We start from the raw sequence: 26,697 nt of genomic DNA, 5'->3' as shown, positions 1-26,697 counted from the left end.
TTGCTGAGGCTTTGTTCATATCAGTGCACAGGATGGTACCTTGCTGGGTGCTTGTGTCACACTGACCCAACCAGGACAGAAACTTTTCCAAAGAAATAGTAAATAAAAAAGATTCTCCACGGAAGGAGCACAGAGAAAACACTATTAAAGTTAAACATCTTTTAATTTAGCAGTCACTGTTAACATAAAGAGATAACACAGTGACAGTAAAAGATAATCAAGATATGCAAATTTTTCCAGCTTAAGTGAACTGTATATACATGAAACAACAGTAAGATTTAAAGAAGCAATATGTAAGAAACTATATAACTTGTGGCCTAAGAGCAAATGGCTGGTCAATTACTGCCTAGTCAGATGTAGTCAGTAGCACACAGAAATAGCAAAATGTTTCTGCATACCTGTAGTGTCTTCCAATTCTTCCTGAAATGATTTGTCCTTCTGATTTTTTTCATCAAATCAAGGGCTTATAGTCTTTCCAGCATGCACTGATTACTGCTTGTACAAAAGACTGTGCTAAGTGCAGTCTCTGATTAATGGACTGACAATAATTTCTGATATATTTAGAACAAGTCTAAGATACATTTTCTTCATTGTAAATGAGATCTCCCCACAGAAAAAATCCAGCATTTTGTTTAGATACCAGGAAAGTACTCTTAATTTCTCTCATATTCAGTAATGTGTATATGTATGTCTGTTAAAATACTTCAAAATGATGTTTCCCATGTTAATAACAAACCCTATTAAATAAAAATACTAGACAACAATTTTAACCCAGAGTTTGTGGTTTCTTAAACCTAGAGTCTATGGCTTATTCTGAAAACAATTTCTCATACAAAGCAGGTTGATGAGATTCGAATCGTTTGTTTTCAACTCATATGAGCTAGAAACTAGCTACATAGTGAGGGGGAATAAAAAGATTTCGAAGTACTAAGGTAAAATGAATCATACCTATTTATTAGTCATCCTAATGAATACCTGCAAATTATTCTGCCATAAAGTTATTTTAACAAATTAGAGAACACAGACATATGTCAGTAACTAGCACAGTTTACTGTCAAGCAATTCTAGTAATTACTTAAATTGGTGATTAGTTATCACATCATCTGAGATATTTCAGAGTTTCTTGAACTTCCAGTATGGAAATTTACTGTGTATAATTATATACTACTGAGAAATATCCATACAGTAAATGAATATGCAGATCTCTTTATTTAGCAACCATAATGCATCTATATTTACTAGCTCATCTGTTTACCCTGTTGATGCTGTTTGCAGAAGTCCATTAGCCTTCTAATTTGTTTTCTAGTAAAAAATGAAATTACAAGAAATGAGTGAGATTGAACTACTAAAAAAATAGCAGTATTAGAAGAGTTTTGTAGGGTGCTTAGCACAAAGAGATTACAGTCCATGACTATGGCTCCCACCAATGCTCTTAAACACTGTAAATTTGATTTCTCGAATAAAGATAGCAAGAAATGTACTAAAATCCTTTAAAAATACTACTTTTCCTATAATTTTCTTGTAAAATCATTTTTGCAGTCTTGTGCTTCTTTTTTGGGTTGTTGCTACAAGCTACAGACAAGACACAGATAGTAATTTTAAGCTTATTAGCAAAATTACATAACCTCACCCTATGACCATTTCTGGCTGTACTTAAACTGCACATATGTTTGAGCAGAGGCCATACCTTTTTTTAGACACTTTTGCCATCATTTTTAATACAAGCATAGTTGGTCCAAGTTCTAATGTATTTAAAAATAAGCCTTTATTATGGCATGTTAATGACAGCAATAGCCTAATGCATTTTAGGCTAGGATACTCCACAGACAAGGCTATTTTAAAAGACACAGCTTTTTGGTTAAGGAGAAACAGAAGTCTACCAAAGGAGTGGGCCTTCCTTTAAACAGCCAGAGGAAATGCTTAATAATAAACCTACACTTTTCATCTTGCAGAAGAAAACTGAAATATACAGAATAACTCAGAAAAAAACACAGCATAATTCAGGGTGAAGTATTTAATGCACCATATTAATCATTTAGAGAGTTCCCTGTAGCAATTACAAAGCAAACTGTAAGATACTGAGCTTAAGAAAATAAAAAACACGGTCCAAGAATAAAGAAGGAAAGATAATAAACTGGATGTAGTAAAGAAAAAGAAATGCAAATCTAACAAATGGTTACAACGGAACAAAAATTTAAACTTTGGTTTTTCAAATGTTCCCATACATTCATGAATTGCAGTGCCCAAAACAGGTACCCAGGTAAGCACACAGAACTGCTCTCAAGGAGATGGAATAAAGAAGTAAGACACAGAGGGTGACTGTACCCCACTCCAGAGCCAACCACACAATTCTCCATGGGTACAGGAGCAATAGCTCCCATGTTAAAATGTTCACTTCACCTGCGGTCACTTCTGTGGAATCACTCCTAAGGTGAGGGAATTCCACTCTACCTCAAAGGAAGAAAGTTATTCAGCTATGCAAAACCCAGCTACAGCAATACAGTTTGTCTAAGGCAACAAAAACATTGTGCAGATAGGGACACTTCACTCCTATTCCAAACTTTGCAGAAGACAGAGAATCCAATGATAACAGACAGTCTTCATAGCTCGGACCTCCTTAAGGAAAACAAGTGAAACTTCAGTTTTAAAGCTTGAAAAGAAGCCACATGAACAGGCAAAGAAATTTCTCCAACTAATACAGTGAGGAAAAACAGAGCATTCCAGTAATTCAGAAAGAACTCTGTTCCCCTGATATTCTCCACCAAGAGATGTTTTAAAAGCACTTTTTTTTTTCAGAAAAACACTATCTACCCAGAGAGATAGTTTTTGACTGGCTGTCAAGAAAAAGAATATAGACCAATTTGCATTGGAAAACACTAAGAAATTATTTTATTTAAAGAAACACTTTTATAATAATAAAAATATGATAAAAGAAACACTTTTATTCTCTGATAAAAGCAAAATGTTTACAAACTTTCCAATGAAAGTTTTAAAATATGTTGATAATAGAACTAGAAGTATTAAATCAGTTTTCCACTGATTCCATCCCTGAATGGGCACTGGCTCACTGAATTAAAACCACTTTCAGTTATAATTGGGGACTTGAATTTTCATCTGTGGGACTTATAAAAGACTATTTCAGCAGAGCACTACAGTTAGATGGATGAAGGTCAAACATAAATATAAATTTCCCACTGTCCAAGTCAGACTTCCGAGAAAAGCATAGAGAACAAAATAGGTACATGCAATTCCCAGCATCCAACAGAATTATTTCTGAAAGTACTCTATCATTTTCCTAAATTTGATTTCCACTAAATCAGAGCCAAACTGAACAAACAGTCCAACTGAACATTGAATTAATCCATTAAAAAGATCTGGGCTTCAAACATCCACATTGTTCGGAAAATTAATTCGGTAACAATCTGTGCCTCACATCCCAGACTGCAGCACTCGTTTGACAGAGGACTAAGCAGTAGCATAAAGAAAATGCAAGGAACCCTCCCCCACGAGAGAGTTCCTTAGCCATTATTCTTATGTTGAAGGAATTAGCACATCTTTGTCACTGTGTATAAACATAAGAAGATTTCCAAAATAACCACTCCACTGAATCCATGTCCACTATCCCCCTGATAAACAAAAAAAGGTGGACTCTTCAGGATTGTGTCTCAGAAACCCAAGACTGACACTTCCCTTCTCCTGGAAGAAGAGTCATCTCTCTACATCTTGAAGAAAAAGTAGATCCTCATCAGTTCTTGAAAGGAGTGTTACTTGTGATTAAAGGCAGGTTAGAAATTGTATAAAAAAATTTAAGCGATTACCTCTCCTATAAAGACAACCATAACACAATCCAGTTTTTCTTCAGGGGACAGCTTATCAATAAGGGAGTGGAGAGTTTCTGTAAGGTAAGACTTGACTTTTCTTTTCACTGTAGGTATTCCCATTACAATGGAAACTGAAATCAAACAAACCAGAAAGGTACTTTCAGTGATTTCATACACAAGATAGAAAACAAGAATCTTGCAATAAGGCACTGCTTAAGAAATGCAAAGGATTAAAAGGTGGAGATAACAGTAATTAAAAATAGTTTAAAAATATGCCACCCAGCATCAGGAGCATGACTAACAATCACCGCCAATGCTCAGAACAAACACAGCAGCCAAAAAAAAAAAATCCTAGACCTGCCAGACTATTGGGTAGGGCTGATCCTGACTGGACACCAGGTACACACCAAAGCTGCTCTACTGCTCACCTCCTCAGCTGGACAGGGAGGAGAAAATATAACAAAAGGCTCATGGGTAAAAATAAGGGCAGGGAGAGATCACTTGCCAGTTACTGTCACAGGCAAAGCAGACTCGAGGAAGTTAATTTATTACTGATCAAATGAACATAGAGTAATGAGAAATAAACCCAAATCTTAAAACACCTTCCCCTCACCCTTCCCTTCTTCCTGGGCTCAACTTCACACCTGATTTCTCTACCTCCTCCCTACCAGGAGCACAGGGAATGGAGGCTGGAATTGAGTTCATCACACATCAGCTCCCACCCCTTCTTTCTCCTCAGTGGAAGGACTCCTCAGACTCTTCCCCTGATCCAACATGGGGTCCCTCCCATGGCAGATGGTCCTCCATGAACATCTCCAATATAAGTCCTTCCCACAGGAGGCAGTTCTTCATAAACTGCTCCAGCATGGGTCCCTTTCATGGGCTGCAGTCCTTCAGGAACAGACTGCTCTAGTGTGGGTCCCCTGCAGGGTCACAGATCCTGCCAGCAAACCTGCTCCACCGTGGGCTCCTCTCTCCATGGGTCCACAGGTCCTGCCAGGAGCCTGCTCCCATGTGAGCTTCCCATGGGGTCACAGCCTCCTTTGGACATTCACCTGCTGTAACATGGGATCCTCCAGAGGCTGCAGGTGTATTTCTGCTCCATGGGCTGCAGGGACACAGCTGCCTCACCATGCTCTTCACCACAGGTTGCAGGGGACTCTCTGCCCCAACACCTGGATGGAGCACCTCTTTCCCCTTCCTTCTGCACTGACCTTGATGTTTACAGTACTCTTGCATGTTCTCACTCCTCTCTCCAGCTGCAATTGCCCTTGAGCAGCTTTTTGCCCCCTCTTCAATCTGTTATTCCAGTGGCACTGGTCTGGCTACTGGTTCTACTGGACACAGGGAAAGCTGCTGGCACCCTCCAACAGAAGCCACCCCTGCAGCCTCCTTGTTACCAAAACACTGTCACACAAACCCCAATACAATAGGAAATAATCATCAACCACAGTATTAATCAGGTAAGATACACCAAGAGTGATTAAACTCCCTAATTTAAGTTTTATTTTAAAGTGATATAACCATTCTTCATAACTCAAGTACTTCTCAGAAGTCATCTCTGAAAACAATACTGCTGAAAAACTCTGTTACTTTCCTTGCACCTGGTTTTGGTTCTTCTAAAAAAACAAATCCAGGACAGCAGAATTGCATGGAAGTTCCTCAACAAAATTTCTTATCTCTGACAACAGCACCACAAATGCAAAGTAGTATGTCCTCAGCTACAATGTTATTAACACCATCTTTCAGCAGGCCGTTTCACTCCTGTGTTCCGTAACTTTTCCATAGTTTTTCTTCTGCACTGTTCCCAGGGCTGGCTACCAACTGGGAACACCACAGATAGCAGCAGGAATGCAGTGAAAGGATAAAGCAGACTTCATGAAGTCCTGAAACCCTGAATTTCCTCCCCCTGTTTAATTAAAAAAACCTGATTCCAATTTCTATTTTGTAATTCCAAATTTCTGACATATATTCCCAGGGGGACATAATACAGACCTCACTTATAACAATAACAGATTATTAGATTTTTCCTCCCTAAATAACAACATTGAAATAAAAGGTATTTATAGTCAGAAAAATAAACCTGTGGCCTAAGCCCACACACCTATCATGCAGGCATACTTTCTGTTAAAAGAAGAAGCAATCAAACTTACTGAAGTAATGAGCCAGGAGTAACTACAACATTGAATTTTTTTTCCCCTCCAATGACTGTCCAGATTTTATTAATGCAATTATATCTGATTATCTTAGTTATCTCCACTTTTAATTTATACCTTGAAATACACTGTTCACTTAAGTGTTCAGAACAACAGAAACATCAACGCTAAAATAAATATATTCATGCAGGTTACCCCGCAAATTTGAAAAGCCAAAGGGATATATATCCATTGGCAGTTCAGAATCTGAAATGCTGGAGCTTTGTTTCCTTTAAGTTACAAAAAATTCATCCAAACTAAATGCTTCTTAATGTGTACCTTACACGGCATGGGGTGTGACTGAGATTATGCAGAAAAGAGCAAAGCTGAAACCAAGCTCCTTTTGTCTCGGATTCAGTGCAAATTCAAAGGATATCAATATCACACAAGTTAAATGAGATGTCCTTGATCTACCAAGAAATGAAATAAATTGTGTCTGAGGCTAGAAGGTCCTCCAGATATAAAACATGAAATAAACATCATAACAGCATACCTCCTGTCCTTCCAAGGCCAACCTGCACAGAAGGTTGAAGGCTTCCTTCATTTTTCAACAAATGAGGCAAATGGTAATAGATATTTGGCACTTGAAGAGATTTTCTACTTGTTAGCTCTTTTAACAATTTCAGTGTCTCATCTGCAAACATACAAGAAATCAGTAATGCAGAAAACAAACAATATGAAGTTTTAAGCAACAGTAAACAGAATAAAATTCCAAGCTTGGTCCTAAATGAAAGCCAGAACAAATTGTGCACCTTTTTGAGGCATTATATCTTGTCTACAAAGGAAGCCTTTTCTTATTTTGATTTTTTTTAATAAACGATGGCCAAGACTATTTTGCACCTACAACCTTGTTACAGATACCATGAATACTTACCTGATCACATCAGATTTAGTGTGGACTTTCAGAAGTTAGAATGCTCCATTCATCTGGGGTGTCGGTGGTTTTGTTGGATTTTTTTCCAGTTAATCAAATGGGAGGCTTATTTACCTAGATAATCTTTCACTTTTGCTAACAGAGGTCATCACCATCCAGCAAATTTGCAGCATTACTGCAAATAACATTTCAGAGCTACGAATACATATTGGAATATACTGCACATACAGATACAAAATAAAATAGCATGAAATACACAGCTCATATTTTGGATATTCCTGCAAAAAAAAAATTTTAATGCAAATTTAATTTAGTCCATTAGAATAAAACTATCCTATTAGATTCCATTCGACTCATTCTTGCTCTTTCTGGTACGACTGCCTCTCAGCATGTCCAGGTGGCTCTCAAAGTTGCAAATAACAGTTTTTAAAATTACCCTGCTGTGCGTGTTGATTTTCTTGCATCAAGTGTGAAAACAACTCATTTCAAATGACAAATATGATAGCATATGGATCTTTGAAAACTTACGGGCTTTATAACATCAAGTTAAGTAAAAACTGCACACAAGGTTTCTTGAGATAAAATTGAGAAGAAGTAAGAAAAATAATGCCGTAAGTGTAATTTCTCTCAGATTCTGAGCAGAGCTTCTGCAAAGATAGATGTGTTTTGTTGTGGATTTTGGTTCTGTATGTTTGGGGAGTTTTAAAATATTTATTTTTAGGTGAAACTAAATTCCTAACCACCTCAAACCTTGCAAAAAGCTTTGTAAATAGATGCCATAAGTAGATATGTCTATTTTGATATATTCCAATACAGGCACATTTTACTTTTCCTGCTAACATTTCTTTAACTTCATCTGCAAACCTGGACTAAATTCTGTCCAAGTATGACAGCTCTTTGTCTGAATGAATAAAGATCTACACAAAACAATCTGGAATACTTTCAGCTTCAAAGAGACCAAATAATATTATGTATACTTAAGTGTATTAAGCTAAATAAAAATCTATCTAATACTACATTCTGAGCACAAAAGCTCAGTAATTCAGCTGGCTTCCATTATGGCTCTACATGGAAAAACATGGATGCCCATCCCAGCTGGGATCCTGACATAGTAGAATGTTAAATGAATTAGTACTTTCAGCTACATCAGAAGAGAGTAACTCCCTATAATTATATTCCCTATAAGCAAACTAAGTCCATTTTAGAAACAAATGTGGTAAGAACTTAATCCTAAATCCAGAATCAAAATTATTTGACCTCCTCCGCAGCTTACTTTAAAAGCAAAAACACACACATGAAATAGGAAGACAAGATTTATAGACCATGCTAAATGTAACTTTTATCTGTGCAATTCCTGGAGATGCAGGGGACTATTGAGACCAGGCCATTAAGTGTCAGACAGCAATTCATGATTAGCATCAGCTCTGGGGCCTATAATTATAACCACTTCCCCACAAAAAAAAAAAACAAACAAAACCTATTGAAAATAGTAAATCATAGCACAAATGCAAGTAGACAACAAACTCAAAAATCTTGTTCCAGGTTTCTGATTTGCAGACACTTTGCATTTCAACTCCTTATTAGACCAATACAGTGAGATTTCTGCAACCTACCAAGTCAGACCTCTTGACAGAAAATTTGTACTTATTCCTTATTCATTTTCCATTCACAAAATCATAGCAACTAAAGCAGTAACACTGTGATTTTAAAAGTTAACATCAGTAGTCTGGTGAGTATTGCAGTGTCTTTCTCTAATATGCCAAACAGCTTTTTGTAAACCTGAGCACCAGTCTCCAAAATGGGTAAAACCTTTTGGAAAATTTTAGCAGTTTAATCACTAGTCATTGAAAAGGCCATTACCTGTATTTTATACAAATCATAACCAGTACTTTAGTCTATATGATTTTATACCTTCCATTTGACTTTTAAACATATTTTAACTGCTTCAAGTTCAGCCATTTCTTCTGTTTGCTTACTTTTCCCCTCTAACTATTTAAAAAGCGATGTAAATTAATTGTCAAAATACATTCAATGTATTAAATAAGTAACCAGAAGTTCCAAACTTTGGGAGCTAGGTGTGGAGTAAGTAATTCTTATCACTTTAGGGACTGAATAAAGGTGGATGAATCATTAAGAACAACAACTGGAAAAAACAAACCAAAAATACCCACACCAGATATAACATATTACACGTTCTTTATTCACACTGCTGAACAGTTTCATTTGGCTTTCCTGGTAGCAATTTCTTTTTCTATAGTAATAAGAAGAGATACTGGCATTGCAGAGGTATAAAAAAAATATCTCAGTCAGAGTGTGTACCTGAAAAATTATTCATGGCATTCTTACTGCCGTTCGTCTCTGCCACCGCCCGCCTGAACTGCTCCAGGATCGCGTTGAGCTCGGACGAGCGCTGCAGAGTGCGGTGCTCAGCAATGCGCAGACGCTCCTTCAAAGCGTGAAATTCCCGCTGATATGCAATCAGCTTTTCTAGGGAAAAAAAACGTGACCCGGGTTATTTTCGGAAACAAACAGTACTGACAGACCTGACACTGCTCAGCTCTGCAGCACCTGGAACCCACCTTGGAAGGCAGAGCCCAGCACGGTCCCACCTGAGGAGCTGGGTGCATCAGCACCCACACAGCACAGCGAGGGCAGAGCGAGCTGCACCACACTGGGATGCAGGGCAGGCACTGAGCAGGGGATGCCCCTCACCACAGCCACACACCAGGGCAACCCTGGCTCCTCAGCACTCAGCACCACAAGGCAGCTCTGAACCTTTTCTTGGAACAGATGCCCACAAACCATTTCTTTTAAGAAGCCACACAAGAGTGGCCCCTTACAAGGGCACAGGTTACATCTTCTAGGAGACCTCTCTGAATACTTTGCAAGAATGAGTGGAATGAGACAGTATTTCAGACATACCAGTTTTAAACCCAAGTTTTAACTTAATGATATGGTCAAGTGCCTGACAACTGAAGAACAAAACTTTTTTTCAAAATTCTGCTAATGTTGATACATACACATACTCTTGAAAGGGGACCAAAAGGAGATGGAAACACCAAAACTGATTTGCTGATACATTCCCTTTGCCCTTGACATCCAGCAAAGTAAGTGTGCCTGGATGTTGTATCCTTCCTTCTTCCTATTGGTAATTTCCTCAAATCTGCTCACCATCATCACTATCACCCTCCTTCAACCATTCCACAGATACCAACTGGATAAGTGAATTTGTAACTCATAATCAATACTCCAACCACTCAGCTGACATCCACGGACATATCTCTTTTGTTATTAACCTATCCATTCCTAGTATTTTCATATTGCAATGGTAGGGAAGCAGGAGTTTAGCAAGCAATTTGAAACTCTTCCTGTTGCTATATTAGAGTCAAGTTCCCTTGTTAATAAGGCTGTTTTTCTTCCAAATTCTTTCAATTTCCTTTTTTTTTGTAGTTGAGATATACTGCTCTGATTATGTTTAGAAAACATAATTAACTAAAATGCCCTCTGTTTTAAAGATGTAAAAATAAAAACATAGTTCACTACCTCTTAAAAACATTTCCCTTGCCAGCTTTATTTTCCTTCTTTCATTAAAACCAAATGGTTATTGCTGTTGTGCAGATCCTGGCCCACAACACAGTGCTAGGCACACTACACACTGCTGACTGAATCCAGACTGTTATTTGAAATCGGAATTGATACTTTAGTCAGCAGCACTTAGAAGACCAGGAAAATTTTCTGGAGTTTCTGGCAAGAAGGACATTCTTACTTGCCAATGATAACTAACAAAGTAGTTCAGTCCTGATGCTTCCAGTGAACTGTACTGGTATTCCATTTATGGTACTTGAGAGCTCAAAAGCATTAACTCCTTTAAGAAATACTAGACAAGTAGTCAACTTGTCACATTTCCTTCAACCAGACTTATCTGGGTTAAGGAGGCTGCTCTAAAAGATACATAAACTCCTGGCAACTATCCTTCAAAAATATATGGCAGATTTTTTTTATTAGGCACAATATTATTCAGTCAAGTAAAACTAGAAAATCCTAACATTATAAATACAGTAATATTTTAAGTCTACTACCCTGTGAGAATTTTTCTAGTTATTTATGCAAAATGACATTAAAAAATAATTCTTTGCTGAAGTGAACTTAGGTGATCTAAAACATTTACATCTCTAACACTGTTAGAGCTAGCACTTTTCATGTTTTTGGAGATTAATGCATAATTTGGCATTTTTGTATTTGTTTTATAATATGGCTGGCTTTACTTTTAAATTAAACAAATTAAATTTAAATGTCTAACACTTCTATCTTTAGAATACTTTCAGTACTTCAAAGATCAACTCGTCAGATATTTATTACTTACAAACAAACAAAAAGCACAACAAAATTTATCTCATACTGAAAGGAACTTGCAAAGGAGAAAATACTTCTTAGACTCTTACAGTACCACCATCAGTACTGACCACATGTCCCAGACTTTAAAAAAGCATCCCTTAAGGCATCAGGAGCTTATAAATATTCTAATTTGATTTTTCAGAGTTCCTGACTAAGTACTTGGGAATGAGCCTACAAGATTACATTTAAGAATCTATTTTTATTTAAACTTTGACTGAGCTCAAGTTTGGTAGAGAAAGTCCTATTTAACTAATTTGGTATCATTCTATGATAAAATCTCCCTCCTCATGGATCAAAGCAAGATGAAGGAAAGGCAGTGGATGCTTTTTTCCTTTTTAAATTCTTAATAAGGATTTTGATACTGTTCCTCACAGCATGCCTCTGGACACGCTGTCCAGCTGTGGGATGAGCAGGTTCACAGTGCACTGGGTGAAGACCTGGCTGAATGGCAGAGCCCAAAGGGCTGCAGAGCCGACTGGTGTGAGCTGGGGTTACAGCTGACTGGTAACCAGGCACGAGCAATGTTCCTCAGGGTTCCTCAGGTGATAGGACACATGGGAATGGTCCTAAGCTGTGCCAGGGGAGGTTCAGATTGGACATTAGAAAGCATTTCTCTACTGCAAGGGTGGTAAAACACTGGAACAGGCTTCCTAGAAAGCATAAGTATTTAGGAGGCATCTGGACAATACCCTTAATAATATGCTTTAGCTTCTGGTCAGCCCTGAAGTGGCCAGGCAGTTGGACTAAATGATTGTTGGTAGGTCCCTTCCAACTGAGACATCCTATTCTATGACAAGCTGACTTGTAAGCATTGTATATACAAAAAAGTCAACAGTGTACCTGATATTTTCAAAATACATTTGACCATTTAGTGTTTTATTGTTCAAAGAGTTCTCCAAAACCAAAAGAAACTGAATTGCTTTCTTGTCCAGAAGTATGAAAACACTTTTTTTGATTGCTATTACAGTAAAAAGGAAAGTACTGAGCCTAAAATCACAGAGGAAACAGAGGTCAGTAACCACCATCATGAAAAAAGTTTCTTTTTCTACAGGATTACGAATTACTGTTCTTATTTTCATGCTGAAATCTAGTGTTATTTAAGAAGACAGAGGAAGGAATTCAGACAGTAAGTTATTGCCCTTACAACACTGATGAAAGAACCCCAAACGTGTCTGTTCTCTGAGAAAAAAAAAAAAAAAAAAAATCCCTCTAACAGCAGCTATAGCCAATATCAAAGACATTTGGTCTCCAATAATTTCAGCATACAAGCATATTTTTATTTAAGAATAATATACTATTTTATATTGAAATGAGAAGGTGATGTTTTTCCATACTTTTCTCTGGAAGCCAGAAAGATCAAATAAAATAAATATCTTGTTAAGAAATTACTTGAGAATTGAAAACATTAATTCTTCATCATTTTTCTCTTAAATTCTAGTTGTTTTAGCAAAACTCCAGAAGCTAAAACCTAAATATTTTAGCTGGCTGAATGCTGTGCAATACTATGTCAACTGTACCAGTACTTTTTCAACTTTCTTTCCTTTGTTGCATTATGTTCTCTTTAATATGCAGAATCTAGAATTTAGACAAACTCACTTGAAAGTTGATGCAGTATCTTGAAAAGTGAAAATTCAAATAAAACTCTGGAGGTTTGCAAGTTCTTGACCAGAGATGAAATCTCAGCTCTCAGCCTTCTCTGGGTTATTTACGGTTCTTCTACTAAATAACTGCTAAAAAAAAAAAGTTATTCCGAAAAGACACCACTAGCCCAGAAGTACAAACTCAGTCCATTCTCCTCTTAGCCACAGACAATCTTGACTACATAACTTGTTTAAGAGTTGTCTAAATTTGAAGAAAAATTCAAAGTTTGAAAACATGGAGCTTCTAAACATCTTAGCATGCATCTACTTAGTCTGGGCTTTTGTACTTCTTGAAAAATCTGTTTATGTACTTCAATGTCTGCTTTTTTTAACAGCAAAGAGCTTTCCCTTGGGATAAAAAGGGACATCAAAGTAAAGGAGTAAGAAAATATGCTGTAGTTTGAGTTTAGAAAAACATTTTGCAGAGTATTTCAGCTCAACTGAAATAGCCTGTCTGAATTGCAGGTAAATTACCAGCACTGTCAGAACACTTGCTGTATTCTAATTACAAATGAAATATCTACTAAACAACAAAACAGAAAAAATACTGTGGAAACTCAATCAAAGCAATTTTAAGGCTATACAGTTTCAATATCAATAAAAATCATCAACAGCTCAGTTTAGTTTCAATATCAATAAAAATCATCAACAGCTCAGTTTTTTGTTCATGCTGCTTTTTTAGCAAAGTTAGATTTTTTTAATGCCCCAAGCCTGTCAGCGTTCAAGGGGCATTTGGACAATGACCTTAACAATACACTTTAGCATTTGGTCAGCCCTGAAGTGTTCAGGCAGCTGCACTAGATGACCATTGTAGTTCCCTTCCAATTGAAATAGTCTATTCTCTAGCATGAAAATTTTTTGAAGAAACTATTTGAGTGCACTTCTAAACTGAGTGGAGTGCACACATCTATACAATCACCAAACTGCTTACATTGCACCAGGGAAAGGAGGTACAAGGCAGCATGTAACCAGAGATGTACTCAGCCCCTGTAGAAACAAGCTGAATGGTGCACATAGAAAAAGGGCTAGAAACCATCTAAAAAGGGAAGTCGTCATTCCTGGCAATCTCTGTGAAGTCTGACTCCATGTAGCCTGCACCAGCCATACTGTGATACCTTGTGAACACAGCCAAAGCCCTGCCAATCTCTACATTGAAAAAAAATAATAATAACCCGTGGCTGCTGTGTTATATACACACACCCCATTTTGGTTTTTTTTTTTTTTTTTGGGGGGGGGGGGGCAGGGGGTTATGTAAAAGGAAACAGAATTGCCTGAAGACCCTTTCACAACCCAAGAATGTTTCAGCGATTCTCAGTTAGTATTGCCATTATTCCTCAAGGAAAGCCTTGACTGTCTGCTATGTCTACAACATAAAAAGCCATATGAAAGCTTTGGGAGCTGTTATTATCTTATCAATCAAGCAAGTTCACAAATACATTAAATCATGGGCCATTTTCACAACTGGAAATTGAACATGTTGAACTAAGATCACTGAACTAAGGCAGCTGTATTCACATAAATAAATAATTACATAAATAAAAGACAAGCTATCATTTACTCAAGAGCTCTGTGTTTGTATGGCTGGTTGTATCCAAAGGCAGACGCACCTGACAAGATCAGGAAAAGCTTTACGACCTCCCCATATCACAAGCAGGCAGTTGAGTCTTCCTTCAAACTCCAAACCAGCTAAACACTCAAAGTGATGGATCTGCCACACAGACACAAGGTAACCAGCCACAGACTTGGCACTCAAAAAACACAGCAAGCCAAGCACAGAGGGCTTAGCTTTGCCAATTAACTGTAGGCCTGATTTATATTTTCTGCTCTTACCCAACTGAACCATAGCAACCTCACCCCTTTTTTTCATTAAACAACAACAGGAAGGGTTGACTGTGTCTGACACACAGACAAAGGGCTCTGGTTGAGAACAAAGCATTGTACACAAATATTCAATGAGTAAAACACGTAGAGAAGGAACAGATACCTGGTAAAACAGGACTTTTCCTCTATCCAAGGGGGGAAACTTTAAATCAATATTCAAATAAACACTGTATCACTGGCAACAATCCTAAATTCACCAATTTAACAGTTTATGGCCCACCCTAATGACAACCCTTTCAGCTTTTACAAGTTAAAGGTGCCACAGCAGATGTCTCATTTTTCTGTACACCCTGTTGAAGAGTTATTAAAATGCCATTAAATAAATGTTTGAGTCTGTGAGAACACACTGTAGTAGTGCTAATTCAGGTATTTCTGTGATTAGTTATTCTACAACTCATTTACTCCCATTATAAAAACCCTACAGTAATTACCATCATGCCATGGGTAAGAGACACTAACAAGCTTCATGTATTAATTCATTACACTCCCATCAGGGATGTTGATCGGTTTACAGGTTGATAACAGATATGGTCTTAACTGGCAGCGAGCTTCCACACTGGGTTTCATCCAGAGTCAGCAGTGAGACAAGAGGAGGTCACTCTTGAGTGAATTCGGGATTTGTCAACATGCCATCCAATTCACTCTGGCATGGCTCCTACAGGAACATTTCTTTGTTCAAGCTACAGGAGGTATAAAAATCAAGTACTGCACTTCCCGTAAAATCAGTTCAGACGCTTTATGTGATTCATGAAGTTGTAGTATCAAGTAAATCAGTATCCAGTAAGTCATGATGATACCTGCACAGTCCTCCACTTCAATCCCACAGATGTAAGCAACATGTATTTTTTAGACCATGCTTGGTTCATAATACCCAGGTAACTTACAAGCCATCCTATTTTTAATATTACTGATAAAATACTCATCTTCATGTCATAAAAGCAGATATTGTTTTAAATTAAAATCCTGCTATGCTAATATGTGGCAGACTAAATTATTTCAACTGTCAGCCAAAAAAAAAGTGAATTCCTCTAGTAAATAAAATAAAATTCTTACTATGCTAGCACTTAAGTAATTCTAAACTTCATTTTAAAACTGACACTTTTTTTGACATAGGCTACACTTCCTCTTTAGCACAAGTTTTGCAAAATATAACTGCAAATACAATTACCCAATACTGTGATACAAAATTCTGTTCCTACTGCACTGTACACTCATCCAATATCCACACAGTGATGAACAGACAAAAAATGCAAACACTGCTTCCACTGCCCTTTGGAAGTGACTCCAGAGCTCAGGAGATATTCACAAGGCAAAAATGAAGCACTGAATTCTCAAATGTCTGACTGATGAGAGGCAAGCAGAGGAATTGTCAAACCTATCACACAGGCACAGACAAAAAGCTATGTCCACACAAGACAGATATTAAAGACGTTCCAGAATCCTCCTGTGACATTTAGACTTACAAAAACAGTAAAACCTTGTAGCAAGCTGAGCTAATTACCAAGTGTCAAAACCTGCACATAGGCACAAATTATAACCAGCAACGTCAAACAGTGAAGAGTAAAGAGGGTGTTAACAAAATTTTCCCCCAAAATTTTAACCTCAAGTATGCTTACAAATCAGATACTGACTTATCTCAAAACTGGCAAAAAGCTGATATATGGTGTCCTTGAAATGTTACAATATATTACCATGGATGACTACTCAACAAAAGCTAATTAGCTTCCCCACTCTTAAAGTGAAATTAAAACCTTTTATAAACAAGCTATGATGAGTTATAAAATCCAAAGCAGAAAAGCAATCAACCATGCAAACACAAATAAAGTAGTATACTGTAAAGGCTAACAACAAGACATGCTATAAATAAAAGCTCTTAAGAAAACTGCTCAAGGTCAAATTTTATCAGTCCTCTTTGAACACTTGATTCTGTGGGCCTTTTTAGTTACAGAGTTTGTAGCTATTCATATTCATAAAGCTATTTTATTATTTTGAAGGGATCAGAGAATATGCAATTTTTTTGAAGTATAATACTCTGTGAAATTAAAGACAGGAAAATATGGTAGATGATTTACAAAAAAATACATCCTACTAATCATGACAAAACATTTTCTGCATCAGGAAACAAACAAAATCAAGATGCAGGAAAACAAGTGGGCAAGTCATTTTTTTATCCCTAATCTTGTTACTCAAATTGATGGGTCATTTCAGCAATTCACTATTTCAACCTACCAAAACAATCCAGCACAACTACTGTTTATTGCCCTTGTTTTCCACATAGGGTACTTATTAGGACTGTAACTATTTTAAAAAATGCTTATTCAAGTAAGCATCTTCATTGTGAAGAACAGCTTGTTTTTGAGGGAAGGTTCTGCAGGTTTTCCTAGTTTTGTTAAAAAAAAACCCTCAGTAATTCTAATTACTTAATTTCTCATTGTAATCTTTTCACATTTTGCACTTCAAGGATCTCTATAAACAAATAGTGTTTTTTGTTCTCTCCAATTTTAGAGCACTAGCACAAGTCTGAAGTGCTTGCTTTGAAACTTTCAGGGCCTGATCCAATCTCAGTCTAGATACTTTTGTTTAAACATTCCTTTCCAGCAGGAGCTGAAGTTGTTTTCTCTAAAATTTTTAAAGCAATCTGAATACGATCATTTGTCATATCAACTGGTAAAACCTTTCTATTTTGAAATGTAAATTTCAGAATCCATTTTCTTGTAAACAGTCCTTTGAAACAATAAAGCCCCCTGCCTTCTCACAGATTCCACATACACAAAGCAGAAAAATGGGAGTACAAAAGAGATCAGACTTTGAGAATCTGCTTCCCCTCCACTTTTCCATCTTTAATATAAATACCCTAAAAATGATGTAGTTTACCAATCAAAATGGAAGCATGAAATGGTACATCGTGTTTGTTTGTTTTTTCTAAAAAGCCACAGAATACAACATTTTTCTAGAGGAAAAACAATTCTAAGAAATTAAAAAGCCAAAGAAGCCAAACTAGAATTGTGACAACTGATGAATGATTTACTTAATGAGTATTTTCATAGCTGGATAGAACAGCCAGGAACAGTTTTAGATGTCTCCAGATGCAATTGCACACCTTTGCCTCTAGATATAATTTTTTCACTAGAGAAAGGTCACAATTCAGATGATTTCCAAAACCATTATAAAATCCAGTATGACACCACATCCAAATATCCCCTGATGAGGGCTGACAGAGAGTCTGAATTCCTTGTTCCTTTGGACACAAGGAATAAAAAGAATACTATAACAGAAAATTCAGACACCCACAAATAAGGAGGTCAAGTCAACAGAAGCATATGGTGTTCTGTCTGTGCACTGGCTTCAGACATTAAGGATAATTAAACACATGATTTGTTTGAGAAGAGTTATTGGGAGCACTTGAGCTGAAGGTCTTCTTTTAAAGCAGAGAACAGCAAGCTACAGTGACAGGGAAAAAGCAAACAAGCAAACAAAAAAGGAAATCACACATTTGCAAATTATTTGTCCTGATCTGACTGTTAACTTTACTAGGATTCACACTTCCATGACTAGTAAACAGCACTGCCCAAGACTCTTTGGATAAATATAAACCTCCAGGCTTTTTAGGTTCCAGCTATTTGGTTCTGATTTTATTCCCAGTGCTAAGAAGTACAGACACCTCTACTAGCATTTCTTCTTTAAGGGGAAAGTGATATAAAAAGGTCACTGAAATCATATGCTAAATCTGTCCCACAATAAGCAATCAGTATTTAACACATCTCTATCTCTGAATAGAAACACTAAGGAATAAATATAAGCTTCATATAGTCTATTCTCCAAAAAGCAAAGCAGTACAACAACAACTATTGCAACTTCTGTTGTAGACATTCATTGCATAAAGAGTTCAGTTTAAGAAATTGATAAAAGAAAAGCTCAGCTGAGTATACAAAGCACTGAATTCACATAACCTGAACAGTAACTCTTTACAGTGAAAAAAAATTACCTTCAAGTAATTGTCATAAAAACCTCCCACTTTTGACATTTCTGACATGTCTTGCACAAGATTTAAAGTGTTCAACAGTGTAAAAGAAACTAGGAAGCCTTCAACAACATCACAGTATTACCTCAAAACCACAATTCACAGCAACACCTTTTACAAAGATCATTATGTCACAATTATTTTTTCAAACTAACTGCCAAATAAAGAGCAAGACTGTAACTATACTGCTCAAGCAGGCACAAAGCTCCAGTTTAAGCAAACATTACAACCATAACACTGAAACACAAGATACAGGACAGTTCAATAGCTAGCCTGCATTCTTGGCAACACTGAAGGACTGAAGCATATAAGGCAAAAGAAAGCATTTCTACTGCATTTTTTAACATATTAAAATAAAAAAATCCATTCTATACTTCTGCAGAAACACATGTATTAAGCATACATGCTGCATTCATTTATTATGCTTGCTTCCATCATTTAGTTTTGATGTGTGTCTATACATATATTTTATTGTTACCAATGAACAAGAGTATCTTCTAGAAACCACAGAGCAGCTAATTACACTCATCCCTAACAGGACATATCAAAGAAGCCATAACTGTTGATCTGATCTGAGCAGTGTGGCTTTATAATCAGCATCTCTGTGGGGTATCATAATTTCAGCATTAAAATAAAAACAAAATCTAACCTTGATATAACACATTTCTTTCACATCTGTTAAAAGAGCACAAGAAACAACGCCTTCACCTGAAATACTTACAGATTTGCTGACCATGTAAACAAATGTAATTACCCTGCAGGTAACTCGACCTCTTACAGTCAGTTTGACTACAAGTCATCTGTGACATCTTGTGTTTCTCCTCAGATCTCAATCAGACAATAATACTTTCAGCTACTTTCTACAAACAAGCACATATACCTATGTTAAGATACCAAAATATTTGTGCTATCTAGTGGTCTCAAATTCCTAGGCAGTTCTTTTGTGGGTTTTTTTTAAGGAAAAATATTTCTCTGCATACCACTTTTAATAACCTACTGAACTTCTAATTCCATTTACTAACATAGCATGTTCTGCTGTAACAGACTTCATGGAAGCAGGGGGTTTGACTCTCCTTGTTACTGACTTGGTAAGTTAAAACTGGAAAAGGGATTTGAAAGAGAAAACAAGTTTCCATAAAATTACCAATTTGGTAATCATTCAAGCTTCCTCTCATCCTCTAACTCTCACCTCTTGCAAATAGCCAGACTTGTGAAAAACATTTGACACTGTCCTGCACAACATCCCTGTCTCCAAACTGTAGAGGCGTGGATTTAACAGACGAATCACTCAGTGAGTAAGGAATTAGCTGGATGGTTGCAGTCAAGAGTTGCAGTCAAAGTCTCAATGTCCAAGTGGAGACCACTGATGCATGGTACCCCCAGGGGTAAATATGGGGACCGGCACTTTTTACCATCTTTGTCAGTGACACGGGCAGTGGGACTGATGGCACGCTCAGCAAGTTTGCCAACACCACCAAGCTGTGTGGTGTCTGATGCACTGGAGGGAAGGGATGCCATCTAGAGGGACCTGGACAGGCTTGAGACACGGAACCAAGTGAACTTCATGAAGTACACAACCCCTAATGTTGTTCCCCGTGTATGCCTTCCCACACTCAACAGATCTTCTACCCATGAGCAGCATCTGCCTTTAACCCCAGCAGCAGCAGTGCTGCAGCAGTTCTGCACCCACTCAGTCAGCAGAACATGAGCAGTGGCTGCACAGACAGGGAACCCTGGCACTGCTGCTGAGCTCCAGACATTCTCCCTTTGCCAGACCAAGAAGATGCTCTGTCCTCGTCTTAACAGCCTGTGACAGAGGGAAAAAGAGGATACAGCAGCATGTTTTAATGCAAAAGAAGCTGCAGTGACATTTCAAATTTTGAAAAAAAGCCATCCTACGTTCATTATCCAAGACATTAGGTTATCTTATGACTGCACTTAAAACAATTTAAAGCACTTACTACAGTATATACATACTGTGAATGCCCTAGCATCAATTTTTTCCTGCATAAATACAAATTCTCAGCTTCAAACCTTTGATCACTTTAATCTGTAGCTAAAATACCACAAAACTCAGTTCAACTAATTGCTGGATCCCCAAAATACAACAAGAGAAGTCTTCCATTCAGTTACAGTTAAACACTTTCCTAAAACTGAGTTAAATACAGTCAGGTCTAAAGCAACATACTACAAATACAGAGTAAGGCATTAATCCCTTTTTCAGGGTCTTTGTGCGATATAAAATTGCATTCTATACAACTGCCTTCTCAGTAAAGCAGGGTGGAGGAGAACAAGGGAAAATGAGCCCTGACCTGAGAGAGTCATCTCTACCTATGAGAAAGCAGTTATTCTACCAGCATGTGTGTGTATACACACATGAATTCCAGAAAGGTCTCCCCTATTTCTTCCAGAGCCTCTCTCACCAACAGAGAGTGCAAACAACCTTTGTGCAAGGCAAAAATGTTTAACCCTGATGCTTCCACACAAACTCTACAACACACGCACCTCTAAACATCCTCCAGAACATGACTCACAGCACATACAGCAACCAACTGCGCAGTAACTGAGTGGCTGACCCCTCTCAGACATCCCAAAAGCACATGGACTTGAGCACTATTGTATAATTGCTCAGCAACTACTTGTCACAAATATGCACTTACATAAAACTTCCCAAAGGTGTCACTTACTGTGCACACTTGATCTGTGTGTACACAACTGGAATGTCTGGCCATGCAGTAACCTTGTGACTAACAGGATGCCTGTGCAGCAGCATCCACCCATCCAGGCTGCAGGCTCTCCATCTAAAGGATTTCTGCACAGGCAAAATTTCCTTTAAGAAATTGACATCATGTCCAGGAAAAGCCAGGTATATCTGGCTCAAACCTTGTCCAAGAATTATCACATTAATATGCTCACATACTCTTGAACATTCAGGGCTCAAGATTTTTGAGGGTTAAGATGCTGAATAATCTCAGTATAATTAACTTAAGAGTCCAGTGTGGCAAGGAAACAAAGTACACAGCAAAGCAGAACGCTAGCACACAGAAAAAGCAACTACTTCTGACAACAGGAAAGCTTCCAAACACTTTAACATGATTTGTTTCTACTACAGAATTGTCAGTAACTCAGTGAGTTTCTGTACATGTAAATCAAGATGCTCTTACTTCAAACTATTCCTTTCCCTCTCCTCAGAAAAAAAACATACACATACAAGGCAGGAACTACAGCAAGAAAACGCAGCTTCCTAAACTAAAAAGAGATAAGTAATGATTGATCTACAGCCAAATGTTTAACATATTAATACATTAGAAGAAAATTCACCTAGTAAAAATAACTAGTCAGAAGAGTGCTACAACCTCACAACTAATGGCACTATTTTAAGAGCTGAAACTTTTAGAAACTCTTAATAGCCTGGGCACAAAGTTCAAGCCACCACGGAAGTCTGGTTATTGCTTCCACACACGCTAGCAGGTTGAGGTTGCTGATGATCCTTGTTTCTTTGTGCCTTGACAACTGTGTTGAACAAACTGATTCTGAGAACATACTCTTTCTAACTTGTCCTCCTTGCAAGCAACTCAGGATCAAAGCTTCATCATGCTCACACATTGCTGCAAATTAACAACAACCTTGTAAGTCAAATATAATCCCATCACTTTTGTTTTATTCAAATCTCTAACAGTACCTCTACAGTGTGTCTCCAGGGGCTGTGCAACCAAGTATGAGGGCTGTTTATTGGCACAAGTACTTCACTAGTAATTTGTAACAGAAAAAAGATTTAGTTCAGCCTATCTCTGAACTGTCTGAAGAAACTTACACATTCATGGCATTGATATGTGTCTGCAAGCTACTATAGCAAAATTTATGCTTGATAAGCACTGAAAACTTTTAAATTCTTTTTGAGCATTACATAGTAGAATTATATACTGTCACAAGCAAAAAAAAGGGGGATTCTGCTGTTTACAGTTAGATGGATGGGTGGCACATCTGTGGGAAGCATCCACAGGAATAGGCAGAAAGCTGCATGAAAGCTGAGGAGACAACCAGAAAAACAGCTGGAAGCACAGCTCTAAAATACTGTAGAGTAATTGCTTTTTAGGCAGACTAGCTGGAATAAAGCCTTGCACTGTGAGCAAGGAAACTGCTTTCTATTCACTTTCTGCCATGCTCAGGAAAACAAAATAAAGCGCATTATAAACAAAACTAAATTATAGACTTACCAGTGCCTCATCTTAAAAAGAAACAACTTTCAGGATTCTAATCCTAAAGATTGTACCAATAATGAAAAAAGCTTTTTTGTTATCACGGCAGCAAATAAAGTCATACTTACACAGGAGGGGTACTGAGTCAGATACTACTCTAAACTGTGAGAGTGAGGAAAAAAAAAAGGAAAAAAAAAATCACACTTGAAAATAAAAGTAAGTAATTTTTTGATGCTTTTCTAACACTGTATGTTCATGGCTCCTAGCTATAGAAGTGGCTGTTTATTGTTAATAACAGTAAGAGATTAAAAATAAATAGATAAGGGAATCTGCTAAAATACAAGCAAATATTTTATGTATTTTAAGGGATCAAATTATATTATAATAAAGGCCAACTCTCACATATCTCATGCAAACATCAATATTATTTAGTAATGAAACACACTGTCATGTTGCTCTTGGCATAAGGAGAGATAAACCTGGCAAATGTCAAGAATAACCAACATAATTTAGGTTAGAAGGGACTTCTGGGGGTCATCTAGCCCAATCACCCCCTCAAAACTAATTTCATCATAATTGCTACTTCAAAGCTGGAGCATTTCTGCCAGCTGTAGGTCTTCCCTAGCTAAGATTTATTTTGGAAGTGTCATATTGACTTTAAAAATCAGTGTAACTCACTCATTTTGTGCTAGCGTAAATCTCTATTGGTACCAATTATGGTACATTTACTTGTCATTGCTGGTTTAACTTATTCTTGAAACTGCCTAAATGGAAATTCTTCACCAATAACCCCTCCCCAACAATCTACTCCAGTATGTAATTATACTTACCATTACAAAAACTGTCCACTGTCTAACCTTCCTCTCCCACTCAATTTCAGTCCCTTATTTCCTGTTATTATGGCCACAAACAATAGATTATGCCTTTTTTTTTTTTCCTCTGTTGGCAAGAAATTCTTGGCAAGAATGTTTAAAGCATTTGAAAATTATCCTCCTGACTCTCTTCTCACACCTCTCCTTTAAAGTAAGGAATGTCAAGACACTGATCCTTCCCTTACAGGGTAGACCGTCTGGATCTTTGATCACTTGTTGCTTCTTTGAACCCCATCTAATGAATGTATTTTCTCTCCAGTGCATCATCCTGAAGCAGAAGCAAAGCAAAAATAACACTTCCTGTGTCATGCTGGAGCAGTAGACGTCACACTTATTTCCTTACACCTCTTTTTTTTCAGCAATAATGTGATGAGTCACACTTAACATGACCATCATTCCTACCTATAATGCCAACATCAAATTTCTTCCCAATTCTTCGTGTATACATTTTATTTTCTTCTTCTTCTTTACTGAACCCCATGTTTTGACTGAGGCACTTTCACCTACCTTCAAGCCACCGTTCACCCTGCTTCCGGACTCAGTCTCCAATTTGCCTAATCTATTTTAAACTTCAACCTCTTTGTCTACCTTTGTTGCTCCTCCCATCGTGGTGCTGTTTGAAATCCAGTAAGAATTCTCTGCCTCCAATAATCTAGATTTACTAAGTATCAACTACTGTCAAAAAATGACAGATCATTGCAAAGCCCCTTTTACTCACTTAAAAATGTTACAGTAAGGTATGAGCAGCTGTGTCAGATGCAACTGTCTTTCCTGGCTTGGCTAAATACCCCCATGATAGTCTCAATAGTCTCTGGTTGTGAGCAGCAACCAGCAGTTTGGAGGAGTTGTTATCAAAAACTGGTAAAAATAAAACTCCTTAACACCAATGTAGCATTAAGAAGCAGGCAGTCTTTATTTGGCTGGGTGCATGAGAGGATATCTCATGGAAGCACAGATGACTCAGGCTGAAGAAGAATTAAGAGAAGCCACACTGGGCAAAAGAATGGGCTTTCCCCAACTCTAACACTAGTCTGTAATCAAGAGCAGTACCTCAAGATGTTGGCTGAGCCAGATCCCATTAAATACTCTGGTAGCAACCAAGTTTTATAATCCCATAAACTGATGAGCTAACCTAGCTAGCAGGTTACAAAAAATGCAAGGAACAAGGCAGTGCTGCAAAACCCCTTTGGTAGCAATCCTTTTCACTGCAGTTCTCCAAAAATCACTGGTGCCAGATGTTATAAATTCATATCGTAATATTGGCTTCTCACAAGTATTAAGGTGAATATTATACAATGGTAGAAATGCTTTTGCTGTGTGGATGCAATTTTCTATCTTTTCAGCAAGAATTTAGCAAGTGTGAGTGGGTAAGATAACCTCCAAGCAAACAGAGGATGAGGCCAAAGCAGCTATCAACACTCTGCTGGGGGAACAAAGAGGCCTAAAGCTGCTAATAACCCTGACTGTCTGGGGAAATTAAGAGGCCCACTCTACTATCAACTCTCACCTATCGAGCCCAGGCCCAAGAATCAAAAGAAATAAAGCCGCAAGGCAGAAGAATACACATGCTCTAAAAAGGTGGAACCAAGGAGGGGCCATGCAGAACAGTTTCTGGAAAAGTTTGAATATGTATAAAGAACAGACAGTAGAAATGGTATCGAAAAAAGGACTATCCCTGGGCATCAGGTGTGCTCTTGGCAGAGCGCCAAGGCACCCGGCCATTACCTCTTTGCTTTATTTTATGTGTCTCTTATTGTCTTTATATTAAACTTTTAAATTCTCACAGGAGAGTGAACCTCATTTTTCACACAGAGGAGATCTGCTGCAACAGTGATAAGACAGACACAAAGATGCTGCAGACCTAAACACTGTCCCACCTGAACAGCTATACAGCTTTTCTGCTTTATTCACCTGGGACAGGGTGTTCACTACATGTACAGGACTCCCAGTAACCATACCAAATCTATATTGGCTGATTTGCTTTAATGAAATTCAACTACTTTTAGTATCAGTAAGCTATAGGCCAATTTCTTGTTGAAAACAAGCTTAAAGTGTATTTTAGATAAAGAACAGAATAACATTCATGTACTAGTGTTAAAAAGAAAAAGGAAACTCTTACTTCCTTTAATTTCAGTTCCTGGAAGATCTGCAACAGAATTTCCAAAGGAAAACATTTCCTTTCTGTTTAATAGAAATGGAAGAGCTCTCTCTTCTCCAAACGGGCGTAAATTGTTATAAGCACTTTCCACTTTAGCATCCCAGCCTGTCCCTTCCCTTCCCTTTCCCTGTCCTCACTCCTCCCAGTCTGTAGTCCCTTTAACTTTTTTGGTTGCTTGCTCTTAACTCATATCAGTGGGAAATAAGCATCTAACTCCAAAAATCAGAACATGCAGTCAGAAGGCTCTAGCAGCATTTACACGCATAACAGCTTCTTTTAGGATCCATGTAGAAACTAAGGTGGGTTATGGATGCAAAACACTAACATGCAGCTCTCAGATTTCTCACCTTTTCTTAACGAGAATACACATAACTACTGCCAAGGGTAAAGACAGATAGATAGATAGATAGACAGACATATAGACAGACAGACATATAGACAGACAGAAAGAACAAACAGATTCTGTCCTCCTTGCCTTGTTTCCTCTGTGGTTCTTCCTGTAGGACTCTTCTTCTTCCAAGGATAAACATTCCTGTTTTTTATTCCAAAATTAGCCACCACTGGCTGAGGCTTTTTGTTTTAGTCTCAGTTAAGTTTTGTTATCCTTGCTAAGTTTAGATGCTTTTGAACACTTACGATTA

At 37.6% G+C, this 26,697-nt stretch overlaps 1 protein-coding gene across 2 annotated transcripts in view; it reads right to left on the bottom strand.

Moving 5' to 3' along the window:
- Positions 1 to 26,697, bottom strand: part of MGAT4A (alpha-1,3-mannosyl-glycoprotein 4-beta-N-acetylglucosaminyltransferase A) — a 74,639-nt gene that overhangs the window by 39,762 nt on the left and 8,180 nt on the right. For both annotated transcript variants that reach the window (XM_069006053.1, XM_069006058.1), the window contains exons 3-5: positions 9,210 to 9,377; positions 6,510 to 6,650; positions 3,819 to 3,952 (exon numbers count right to left, since the gene is read on the bottom strand). In XM_069006053.1, coding sequence (XP_068862154.1) covers positions 3,819 to 3,952; positions 6,510 to 6,650; positions 9,210 to 9,377 — 443 coding nt within the window. The remainder of the gene's footprint in view (positions 1 to 3,818; positions 3,953 to 6,509; positions 6,651 to 9,209; positions 9,378 to 26,697) is intronic.

The sequence above is a fragment of the Aphelocoma coerulescens genome, chromosome 1, assembly GCF_041296385.1.
Source record: "Aphelocoma coerulescens isolate FSJ_1873_10779 chromosome 1, UR_Acoe_1.0, whole genome shotgun sequence".
Taxonomy (NCBI): Eukaryota; Metazoa; Chordata; class Aves; order Passeriformes; family Corvidae; genus Aphelocoma; species Aphelocoma coerulescens.
The sequence above is the reverse complement of the archived record's forward strand: the minus strand, read 5'-3'. Positions and strand labels throughout refer to the sequence as shown.